This window comes from Apium graveolens, chromosome 11, assembly GCF_009905375.1.
Source record: "Apium graveolens cultivar Ventura chromosome 11, ASM990537v1, whole genome shotgun sequence".
NCBI lineage: Eukaryota > Viridiplantae > Streptophyta > Magnoliopsida > Apiales > Apiaceae > Apium > Apium graveolens.
The window spans coordinates 178893280-178906051 of NC_133657.1; the positions used below are offsets into that span (position 1 = coordinate 178893280).

Sequence of the window (12772 nt, forward strand, 5' to 3'; positions counted from 1 at the left end):
TGGACGAGAGTAGTATGAATTTTTACTCTTACCTTTATTCTTCTTCTGCTTAATACGCCCACTATATTATAATGTGTAAACTCTCTTATTGTTGTTATTACCTCTAAACAAGATAATTTGTATTTTTTATCCGGATCTTCCTTATTCGCCTGGTCAATTTGGATAGTAAGAAACAAATTTATTTTTTAACAGAATTTAATTTGCCTACTTTCAGTTATTAGATTAGTCTCTGAAACTCAATCTGAATATTATCATTGTTGAATTTCTCTTGTTGGGAGTCTCCAAGCCCTGTCATCACTTCTCCATTGCAGTGCCCCCCCCCCCCTCGCGCGCATTATCGGCGTGGCTCCGCAACTATTAGTGTTGTGGGAAGAAATTCTGATGAAGGTGATAGGCCTTAAATCAACTGTAGAGAGGGCTGAATATAGTTAAACAATCAAATCGAAATAAAGAACTCAACGGATAAGAACAGTTTTTATATTACTGAATAAAAACTAATTACAATACTCTCTCAAAGGATGAACATATATCCTTGAGAGCTGCTAGGTTATGTGTATGATATATCAATATATGATACATATATGTTAACATAACATGTGCTTATATACTGTATAGTTACACAATCAATCTATGATATGTCACAAGTGAATAAAGAATTTTAATATATATCCAACTATTGATTGCTACAATAATTAAAGTAATATACCGACATATCTCTGCAAATTTATCTTCCTGTGATATCTCCTGATTTTCAGCTTGACAAATACTGATATGAACAAATGCTGATGACAAGTACTGATTAGCAGATACTTATGACAAATGCTGATGACGTCATCTTTGTTAAACTCTGATATCAAGTACTAATGGCAAATTGTGATAGTTATATACTGATATCATCAATTTCATCTAAAAATCTCCCCCAACTTGTGCATTAAGTAATTTATGTACAAGTTCTTAATTGATGATGTCAAAAATATCTAAATGTAGAAAAAAACATATGTACAATCATATTATCAGTGTATCATACTTTATCTTCAATCTTCAACTTTGGCAAAACCATTAGCATCATCAAAAAATTTCTTGAGTAGATTTTCTTCAAAAACATTTAAATACATTTTCATTATATGTTTGATATCCTTCAACTCTTCAGTAGATTCAGCATTTTGATAGATAGCTCCTCCGAGGTCATGAATGTTGGATCTGCCTAAAGCGAAGTCATCTAGCTTCGGAAAACCCAACTTTCTTACCATTTGGATTAAAAGTAAGAACTTTTATCCCAATAGATGTAATTAATCTAGCTCCTCCTATAGGCATATCAACAGTGTGACCATTTTCGTCAAGGTATTTTTGGAATATATTTTAGTTTGATGAGCATTCCTTTCTGCTTCCTGGATACCAAGTCTTTCAAATAAGCAGACCACCTAGCAGTTGTAGAGTTGATTACCTTAAGTAAAGTTGAGATATATTCCAACTCATGCCGTGGTTTGTCTTTCAACTATTCCTGTAAAATCTTCAACCTTTTACCTGACCCAAGAAAATACAACATCTTTTTACTTGGCTTATTTGTGTCATACAAATCAAGCACAATTTGAACTGATATAATCTTTTGTAGATCTTCAAGCTTCACATTTTCGCCTATTTCTGTCAGATTCCCTTGCTCCCTTAGAATTAAAGCATTTCCTTTGTAATTATCAGCATTTGGAAGACCCAAACCACCTCTTCTGCCAGCCATTCTAGATTGTGAATTACCACCGTAGATTTTGTTAATGATCTCAGAAGAATCTCTCTTTGGTGCTGATGTCTTACTTCCCCACAATAGCTTTTTCTTCTCTTCAAAAGTAAGTTCTGTCTTATCAGCTTTTGAGCCTTCTGAATCAGAGTTTGAGTCTCCTTCAAGAATGGTGTGATCAACTTTTAGCCTTTCGTGGTGAGTTCTAATATAAATTATATTAGTTTTCAATGTATATATCAATATACATAAACAATTAATATTAATAAAATTTCAGAATACTTCAACAAATGAAAACTAAATAAATTAATAAACTCTATACTATACTGTAATAATCGGAATGAGTTATAATTTGTTTCAACGGTTATCCCCTAATGTTAGTTATTAAAAAATATATAAATAGTATTATATATCCGCTAAACTAATAAATTGTTAAACTACTAGACATTGTTTACTTATCCTACTAAATTACGACACAGCTTATTCGATTATTTTTATTATAAATCTTTATAATTACTATATATTTATATAAATAGATAAAAATTATAATATGATGGGTTAAATAAATTTTTAAATATTAACGGGAACCCGTGAATCTATACTATACTATAATAACTGGAATTGAGTATAATTGTTTTGGTTGGTTTGATTATCCTCATTTATGATTGTCGAATCTTTTTAATCAAGTTATCAAAACCGTTAGATCTAAATACTAAAATAATATATACTACTCAAGTTTTTAGGTTCGAATCTCGTCAATAACAAATAATTATATTATTATTTTACATTACTCAAACTCCGAGGTTCGAACCCCGCCAACATCAAATATTTTTATTATTATTTATATATTATTCAAGTTCAGATTCGAATCAACAACAAATATTAATGTTATTATTTATGAATATACTAACGAGGTTAATCGTCCGAATCTCATCAATTATATATACTATTTGATATTAACTAGTAACTACAAGAAATTTATTATAATTTTAATAATATAAAACTTTTAATGCATTATAAATAAATTGCCCAATTGGGGGTAGTCACAAGAGTAGATAAAATACATACAGTACATACATAAACCGAGCCCTAGGGTTGCTTGAACATTTAACATTCCACCTGGGGTAAGTCTAAATGGAAACGTAACGCTCCCCTGATATCATCCATCATCGAAATCAAATTCATCATCTTAATTTTAAAATAATTTTACAAAATCTAACATCGAATATAATCGAGATGGATGAGAGCGATGATTTAACGTTCCGTGTTAATTTCGGCGGCGATGGAGTCGCCAAGTTACGAGATCGAGTCAAGGATAAACTCAAGGAGTTCATGGGCGATTACACTGACGATACTCTCGTTGTATGTCGATTTTTCAATTACTGCCTTTTTTAATCACTCTTTTTGTATATAATCAGTTATATATTCATCGCAATTGAAATACGTTGTTTTAATTTATGTGTTTTTGTTTGTAGTGGTTAAGTGCATTGTTCCCGGTGTTATATAGATTCTGTTGATACTTATTGATATATTTATTAGAAACCGGAATAGGCTTGGTTCGGTTCGATAGTTTGAGCTCGATTCTGCTTGATCGCTCGAGTTTTTTGGTTGGAATGGACTTATAATTTATACTAGTTTGTTTCCAGTGTTTGTGGTGAATACATTACTTGAGATATTTATTTGAAATTAGGGCTGTTTAAGGAATGGAATAGACTCGGATTGATAATTTGAGCTCGGATTGATAATTTGAGCTCGGATTGACTGGATTTTGCTTGGACGCTCGGATAAAAAGTTGAGTTGAGCTTTTTAGTTGGAATAGACTTCAAGTTTATACTAATTTTGTTGTGAGTTTGTGTATGGATGCCTGGGAGATATCTATGAACAATGAACAGAATTAGTTGGATAGTTCTATTTGAACTTTACGTTACATTCAATTAATCTCGGTTTTTGTGACTAAAAGTTTTAGTGGAATACGTTTATAGTGCAATTTATATTTTTCTATTTGGTGAATGGAAATACATAGAGCTCTGGGGTTGGGGGAGGTGAGAATTGAACTCTGGACCTCAACTCACACTTGGAGCAATGGAGCACCGTTTATAGTGGTGTAATCAAACAGTGCCGAAGTTTTGTTGCCTATAGGGGTGTAATCAAGCCGAGCTAAAGGCCTATTAACATCTTAGCCTATTGTATTGGTGGTCCCTGACAACTTCTTTAGATGCTTTGATAAGATGCAGGATATAGTAGAGAATTTTTCTAGAACTTGTGATTTGCATGTACATTCTATGTTGTTGTACGGTTTTGTAAATATCACCTGACAACACCTTCCATTTATGTCTCAATACTTTAGAGTAAAGTTTACTACTCGCCTGGGATGTTCGAAGAGTTTGCGTTTTTAGATTGCTTATAATCGTGTGCAGTTAGAGTAATGAGGAAGTAGTTGGGCATTTATTACCAATTTTGTTATGTTGGCTAGAAATATTCTGCTATATTGCTTTTATTAATTGTGGGTTTTTGTTTTGCAGGAATATGTTATTGTGTTGCTTAAAAATGGTAGGCGCAAAGTAGAAGCAAAGAATGAGTTGAATGTATTTTTGGGTGATGATAGTGACTCTTTTGTTTCCTGGTAATCAAACTATTCCTTAATGTGATAATGTAGTTACAAAACTAATAATCATATAATTTAAAAAATAAATAAATTACCATATGTTCACCACTCATGATGCAGGTTGTGGGATCATTTAGAAAAACATATAGATCTTTATGTGCAACCCAAAGAAGCTTTGCTGAATGAGGTTGTTAAAACAAAATCCACAATTAAAGAGCAGGCTCAAAATCTCGACAGTCACCAGATGGTCACTGAACCTGAAACAAGAAACCCAAATGAATTATCAAGAAATAGACATGGCAAGGGGTGGAAAAGCTTGGTAAAGGATGCAGTCGAGACCCCTCCACTTCGTAGTGTGGTTACTGCAAATATTCACGTCGATGAAGATGCTCACATGGAAAATAATCATCTTAAACGATCATCCCCTCCAAGGCCAATAGTACAAAGGAAAAGGCGACACCCTGATGAAATGCTCCATGTAAAGGTTTATTTTAACTTCTTATGTTTTTTTGGCCTTATACAGTTCTATTTTTTTTATTGCTTTGCTTATATGGTTTGTACTTCTGCTTCTTGAAGTCAATTTTTTTTTGTTTAGGAGATGATAAATGAAGAAACTGTTTTACGCAGTAATATTACATATGTAGCCTAATCTAAAAGGTTTTGGATCCATATATTAGAGAACTAGAATGTGGGTTGTCGATGTGAAGTTCTGGTTTATTATTTTTTTAATTAAGGGATCTGGGTTAATGATATCCAGTATAGTTATTTTGCTTGTAACACTAAATGATTGTTTCTTTTAATTGGTTTAAAGGCTTTGCGGACTTTCTTACAGGCTACAAATGTCCGTGAAACCACAAATCATGCAAATATAACGTAAACATCTGAAATTTTTAGGACTTCAATTACAAAATGCTTAGTGCCTTAAGGAAAAAATGATCGATTGATTGCTATCTTTGGAAAAGCCTACAGAAGTGAAATTGCAAACTTGTGAATATATATGTCATTGCTCCATGAAGAACCCTATTATATAAAGAACAATAAAGCTTAACGTAAAATCTTAAATAGAATTGCATTTAGATTTTAAATTTCACAGCAAAAAGTTTTTTTTTTAAATAGAATATATCAAATATTTGGATATTAAATAAAATGATTACATATAATTTTATTGTTAAAAAAATATGTACAGGATTCTCTACTTGATTCTATGTTATATTTAATTTTTAAGATGAGATTATGTTAGATTCGATATGTTAAGCTTAATTGTTGTTAAATTTTGTGATTTTAATTTTAACAGATCAATTTTTATGAAAAATATAGTATTATGATGGTGCTCTTCCATGTCCATGTAAAGGGGTTCTTTATGGAGGTGACACCCTATATATATATACAGTTATACACACACAGACACATAGTTATATACTTAAATACTCGTATACTAGTAAGTGAGATGCTGACTCCTAAAGTTATGGCTCAAGTATGTCATATGATAATCATTGTAACTTTCTGAATTCATGTATCTCATGTGCTTGACATTGGGCTCTGGCACAATGAACCTATGTTTCTGATAGGCAAGTGCATCACTTAATAGCTTTTGAATTTCTCTTGAGAGAACTCATAGTTGATTAGATAATTTTAGATTATTTCTCTTGTATTATTTTAATGGTTTCATAATATCTGAAGCTTTTTAAATCAGAATGCACCTGTGTTCTACTACAATTATAGCAAGGGCTAGGGAAAGTGCCAAGCATATCAAATGACACAGTTAGCATTTGAATCCTCTTAGCAAGGAAGCATGACAGAAAACATTGTAATGTTCATATGCGATTTATTTGCTTGTCATTCTTGTTGGTGGCATTAATTTAATTGATGCGATTTGGGTGGCAATTTTTTCCTGTTTTTTTGCCCGCTCCCAAATTCTTGAACCAAGACACTGGCTCACATTTGATATTTAATTGCATGTCTGGAATATATAACAGTTGCAAAAGACAATTACAAGTTATTCATTGTTACCGTGAACATGATTACATGCAATTATGAACTTGACATCAGGAAACTTTCTCACACAAAAGTTATTATTAAAAAAAATAACATGAAGTCAGCGATTGTTTGTGTTCTACCATGTGGTTGATTCCATGTTACAACATAGTACTGAGGTATACAACAGTCAACTTCTGAATAGAATATGGTATATGAATTTATGATTGTGACCTGTGAGCATAGGTAATTCTTAATGCAGACAAAAGTAATGACTTAAATGGGATGACAGAATTTTCTTAGTGTGTTTTCAGTGCGGTTGATGGATGTAGACATGATTAGATGCACTTATTGATTAGATGCACTGATTGACCTTTGAATTATGGTGGTACATCTATCATAGTAAAACTTCATAAATCGCTGAGAATCATTTCTAGTTGAGTATTAGTATGGAATCTATAATAGTGTCTTTGTATCTCTTTTATGTAAGGAATCTGCTAAACTTACACATTTACTTGGCACAGAAAGATGATGTCTCTAAAACATTGATCAATGCCCCTCGGAGGCTGTTGCAATCTGCAGTGAGAGATGCTCTTGGCTCCCCCAGGTCAGCTAGATTGAGTAAAGAACCCTCATTTAAGCGTCTTCGATCTGTTGTTTCTACTTCTGTTGAGGATTCATCACTTGAAGATCATACTCATAGCATCCAGTCTGTTGCAAGAGTGCCTGATGCCACCATGGCAGTTGCTATCAAAGCTGTAGCTGAAGCTGCTAAAGATGTAGTCAAAGTCAGGTCCTCGGGAAATGTATTTGATCGTCTAGGTCGTGCTATAGATGTTTTAGACACCAGTTCCCATATGACAGAGTCCAGAGAAGTTCTTGTTGAAGCTGTTGAAGAATATGGAGGTTATGACCATTTTTCGGAGGAAAAACATTCAACTCATCTTCCACGCAGCGACTTTGATGAACGTTATTCGAAGAAGAGGGCAGTGTTGGAAAGTTACCCCCGAAATGCTTCTGGTTTTGTGTCTGATGATGAACTATATGAGGGTGGCCGACTTATTAACCACAATGGTACAGATATTTCTCACTCTGGCACATCTTTTGGGTACAAGGATGATGATTCATTGATGGTTCAGTATAGTGTAGCTAGTAAGGCTGATCAAAGCACCTTTAATTTACGGAAGGATCAGTATCAGTCTATTGCTGATAATAATTCTACAGTAAATATATCTGTGAACGTAAATACCTGGAAACCACCTCAGTATAAGGGGACATCATCTGTAAGTAGCAGAAAAATTGTTCAAAGGAGTGATGCAAGAGCAGAAAAATTAAATTCTCAGCCGATAAAGGAGAACAAAAATCCTATTGCAGCCGGAAATGGAAATGTAAGGACTTTTCTATTAATGCTTCTAATTGCTCTGTTTCTAGTTGCTCACTGCAGCTCCTAGCTTTCCCGAAGTTATTTGTCTAGTGTTTAGCTTTAAGGTTGAGACTTGAGAAGCTGAAACTAAGCTCTTAAGGGAGTATTTGTTTCATGGTTAATGAGCCTGTTTAATGGGAATCGGGAACCTTAAACTCGTGCGATAGTGTTTGGATTAACAATTTAGTTGTTAGGTGGGTAAATTAAACCCATCGTACCTCTTTTGATTCCACTTCATTCCTATCGACTTGCATTCCCGTTCCTCATTCCCATTCCATTCCCGTCACGCATCCCAACGCCCCTAACTATGGCAGTGTGTGAAAATAATATTTGTTTGATGCAGATACTGGGACAGATGTAGTCGAGATACTTCATTAATTTTTATTCAAAAAGAGGAAGGTGTGTGCATGACTGAATGCTGTCTTCCATTCTAAGATGGATATTAGTTTTAATCTATGTGCTTTCCTATAAGATAGAAAAGCATGTTTTCCAAGAAGTCCTAGTTTTAGTTGCTTAATGGCATCATTTTTTTCATAACTTTATCAGGCTCCTCATACTTCAATCCTGTTAATTCGAACAAATATAACACTGAGTTTTATGAAAAAGTATAGTTCTGAATGTATTGTCGCGAATAGTTTAAATATAATAGTTTGAATATATATATATATATATATATATAGTTACCATTGCGATTTTGCCCTTAATCCATTAACCCTACTTTATGTACAACGTACACTTGAGCTGGCAGAAACTGTAGCAATTTTAACTAGTAGGGCAATTTTAACTACCACTATTATACTAGTTTTGAAAGAGCACAATCAGAATCAGATGCTAAGAAGCTCAAGTCGAAAACTTTAGTAGCTGTGACAAGTAGGGCTTATCTGTGTCTGTGTACCAAGTTTGCATCCGCACACATTAATTTCACTTTACTCTTTTTGATTGTTCTCTGCAGAAAATACTTACTGCTGATGGTCAGAGGGAATCTCAAAAGGAACTTTCAGCCACTACTGGTGAGTAATCCACTTTTGGATTAGGGCTTCAAGATTCATTGTTTTATCTTATTATATATAACTGCAACAAAAGGAACATTTCAGTTTTGTATATGGAAGTGATTTTAAAAATAAAATATATATTTTTAATGGGCGGGCGCCGGGCACAAATTACAGATTTTGGCAGTCATCTTGCGCTTCATGTACAGAGATGGTATGATATAAAAGTTGGTCTATTAACAGTCAAAGTTTTCTGTGGTTTTTACCCGTTTTTCAAGTTCTAATAAAGTTATAGAGACACCGATAGTCTCAAATTGTAGAGCTTGTGGGTTAGTAGACTGTGTAAAAATTCAATATTGGCTGTATAAGCGAGTGAATGGTCTTTACGATGGCGGTGTTTAAGTTTTTGTTATTATCCTCTTATAATAGGCAGAAAGTAGGTGCATTTGTCTCTTATATGAGGATTATAATGAAACTGAAACACCCCCAGTATTTGCACTAAAAGCTGCCTATTAGGTTAAATATCTAGCATCTAGAACTAGCAGTGCTCAACTAAGATTAGAGAAAGATGGATCAAAATAGTCCCATTAGGTGTGTTGGGGTCCTGTCTAGAAGAGTGATTCTGCAGCAAGTAAAAGGAACACCAGGTTTGCAACAAGTCATTAAGCACATTTGTCATATAATGAATCGATTCAGAGAAAATTAATGAACAGTGATAAATAAATATGGCCTAGAGATTAATTAGTAATTTGTATAAAGGTAAGTTGCCTCTTTAGATATTTGGTGTAATAATAAAGAAATTATTAGGGACATCTAATTCTTCTATATATTCATGGGCTTAAAACAGAATTTTGGCATTAGTAACTACTGATAGCATGTAAGCTTGATTTCAGAATTAGTAAATTCTTTTGACATGCATAAACATGCAAGCTCTGATCCTGTTAAGGTTTCCTTGGTATGAATATGGTTCTAATATATAGCTTCTTGACAGTTTGATCATCTCTATTGTTCCCCTTCTGGTTCAGTTTGTTAGTTGACACATTTAATAATTTCTAAACATTTCATTTTATCTTAAGATTATTCGAATGGTTTTGTGCAGGTTCATATGCTGCTGGTCTTCCCACTGAAGATGCAGATTTACGGACGATATTCATTAGCAATGTAGTGACTTCTTTTTGCGATCTTTAATTGTGCTTTAATATATAATTCACCATTTATTCTGACTCAGTTGCCTATTTATTTAGGTTCATTTTGCTGCTACCAAGGATAGTCTTTCTCGACACTGCAACAAGTTTGGGGATGTTATAAAAGTAATTATTGTAACAGATGCAGCGACCGGCCAACCAAAAGGGTGAGTTTTTATTTCCATTGAATAACTGTGTATTTTTACAAGTTTCTTGCATTCTGGAGTTTGGATGCATATAGAAGTTCATACTAAATTGTTTTGCTCGACCAGGTCAGCTTATGTAGAATTTGCAAGTAGAGAAGCGGCAGAACATGCATTGTCACTTAGTGGCACCTCCTTCATGTCACGTATTGTCAAGGTACGTAAAAATGATGTTTGTATTGCAATTATAAGAGCCAAGCTATCGTTTATAATCATATGATAGAGCTTTCAAGTAAATTATACGGTGGCGATGCATAATGGTTAATGACATTATAAACAGATGGGTAGGCCTCTTTTGGTTCAGCAATGATTTACCAAGAAAAATTGGATAGTTTAGGAACCTAGTGCACATTTGTATATCCTGGGGTTATAACCATAATTGTGTTTGAGTAATCATTGGCTTTAATAAAAGTTTTAAGATAGAAAATCTATATGATATATTCTTGTTTGATCTTTCAAAATCAAATGCAAGTTTATAAGGTTTTGTTAAAATATCTTATAAATATTGGGCAGTCTTTTAAATTTTGAAAGAGTTACTGATACTACTGTACAACTGTGTTATTTGGGGGCAGAATTGAATCGTGAATTCTAGTAAGCTAATGAGAATCTATTTTTTATCTGAGCCGACTGATTTCTATATGGTAACAGTGGTGATTAGTACTCATAGAATCACTCGCAGTACTAGATTGGCATTTATAATTTTCTGTCTGGATTACCAAGTGGGTTTGTCATTTCCAGGTTGTAATGAAAAGCGCTGCTCCACCAGAACCTGCACCTGTTATAACATGGCCTCGAATTTCTCGAGGTTCCATGTTCGCTGCATCAAGGTTTGGTAGAGTTCCCTTTCCAAGAGGAATCCCTAGTTCGTTCCGGCCCCGTCTCCCAATAAAAGCTGGTGCACGGAGTTTCCAATGGAAGCGGGGTGACCAAATGGCATCTGATGCACCCAGTGTTTCTGACATCAGTGTTCCATCATTCAATGCCCCGAGAAGTTTAACTTATATCCGAACAGAAGCCAAGGCAAATGCAAACTCGAGCACTGTCTAAATCATCGCATATTCTCATTGACAGTATGTGGGAAAAGAAATGCCAACTTTCAACCTATGTAGAGATCATTGGGTAACTCGTAAAGGACCTCCTTCATTGGTTAGGACCTCTACTTTAAGAAGATGGGTAATGTGGATGTAGGAATTTTATAGCATTTGCTGCTCTGTCTTCCATTTCCTCCAATGGGTTGAAGCATATAAAGAGAGGCAAGGTGGGTAGTCTAGATGACTTCTTATGTGCTAAATGGAGAACTCAAGGTTAATGACCTAAATATTTTGAGCGGAGCTTGCTTTCACGATTATATTAATTCAATTATGTTTACCTTGGTTTTAAGATGGACAATCTTAGCTGGCTTATGGATTTTATTATATGACGTTGATAAGTTCTTTTTGGATTCTTATGGAGATTTTTATCCTCTACTAAAATAATACACGGCTGCTATTTATTCTGTATATGCGGAGCTCTTTTTGTGTGAAATAGACTACTAGACTAGTTATGGCATGTAGGTTTTTTTTTTCCTTTGAAGCTTCAATAGGAATGTATATGTAGAAGGCGTGTGACACAATTTGGTTATGGACACGGATTTGAGGCTATAAAGTTTATTTTTTTGGCACAACTGTTTAAACTCTTCCAAAAATGGCATATAACGCCATTACTTTTGGGATTCTGCCCAAGACACCCATAAGAAGTGGCGTTCCGGGGCATTTTCCTTTTTTATATTATTTTTTTTCTTTCCTCCCCGTGCCTTTGTCTATTGTTTTCCAAGGTTTCTCTGGAGCTCATGTTTTGAGCTATAGTATTATACTTTAAAAAATTATTTTGGTTTAATTTTTTTTTAGTTACTGATGTAAACCTATTTTTAGTGTATATTTTTTATTTTAATCAAAAAATTATAAATATATGACTTTTGTAATTTTAAAAAGGGTGTCATGCGAGTCGAGTGTGTATTTGTTACGTGAGGGCATGTTTTGGAACATACATATTTAATTCTCAAAATATTATTTTGGTTTAATTCTTTTTTTGTTGAATATTGATGTAAACCTATTTGTAGTATGTATTATTATTTTAATTTTAATTTTTTTTGTATGGTTTTAGTTCCTTGGAAAAAGGTATTATGGGAAATATATTTTTTCTTGACGAGACCTTATAATCATGAATTTTAGCATTGTAGTTCAACATAATATATAAAAATGTTACTTGTTTGATGTAGAGGTACATTTTGTGTGCATTGAGCATTTAAAACAAAATTAGTTTCAAAAACTGCCAATTTATAAAAGGGTGGCCACTGCTAGCAGAATGCAACAAAATAAATGAGTTGTTCAGGTGGAAGGACACATGAAAAATAGTAATGACTAATCAAATCATATAAATGACATACAACGAAAAAGATAAGTCTTTCATAAAAGTTTTTACTGTTTTCAAATAAAATGAAATAAAGTCATTGCAGACAATGAAGATTGCCGCCTTCTTCTTTCTTCTCCCTCTTCTTTCTCTCTTTCTTCCTTATCTGCACTTTCTTTATTTCTTATTTCTTTCCTTCTCTTTTCTTCCTTACATTGGTTTTTATTATCTTAGTTTTTATTATTCATATATAATATTACTTTAAACTAATATTATA

At 33.4% G+C, this 12772-nt stretch overlaps 1 protein-coding gene across 2 annotated transcripts; it reads left to right on the forward strand.

The window, feature by feature from the left end:
• Positions 1-2799: 2799 nt before the first annotated feature.
• LOC141697023 (uncharacterized) lies at positions 2800-11606 on the forward strand. Of its 2 annotated transcripts, none has more exons than XM_074501205.1 (9): positions 2800-3091; positions 4252-4352; positions 4455-4812; positions 6833-7696; positions 8684-8741; positions 9820-9881; positions 9965-10071; positions 10177-10264; positions 10846-11606. In XM_074501205.1, the coding sequence occupies exons 1-9, from the start codon at positions 2966-2968 to the stop codon at positions 11152-11154; spliced, it is 2073 nt and encodes a 690-aa protein (XP_074357306.1). In that variant the 5' UTR covers positions 2800-2965; the 3' UTR covers positions 11155-11606. The 2 variants fall into 2 exon arrangements, with proteins under 2 accessions (XP_074357306.1, XP_074357305.1); XM_074501204.1 differs by having other exon boundaries at positions 2801-3091; positions 4455-4818.
• The last annotated feature ends 1166 nt before the right edge of the window (positions 11607-12772 follow it).

What these genes read in the sequence shown, in the direction of transcription:
- LOC141697023 (XM_074501204.1), top strand. Translation starts at nt 2,966, where the DNA reads ATGGATGAGAGCGATGATTTAACGTTCCGTGTTAATTTCGGCGGCGAT. An exon ending in GGACGATATTCATTAGCAAT is followed by an intron (nt 9,882 to 9,964) that starts GTAGTGACTTCT and finishes CTATTTATTTAG; the next exon opens with GTTCATTTTGCTGCTACCAA. An exon ending in GCGACCGGCCAACCAAAAGG is followed by an intron (nt 10,072 to 10,176) that starts GTGAGTTTTTAT and finishes TTGCTCGACCAG; the next exon opens with GTCAGCTTATGTAGAATTTG.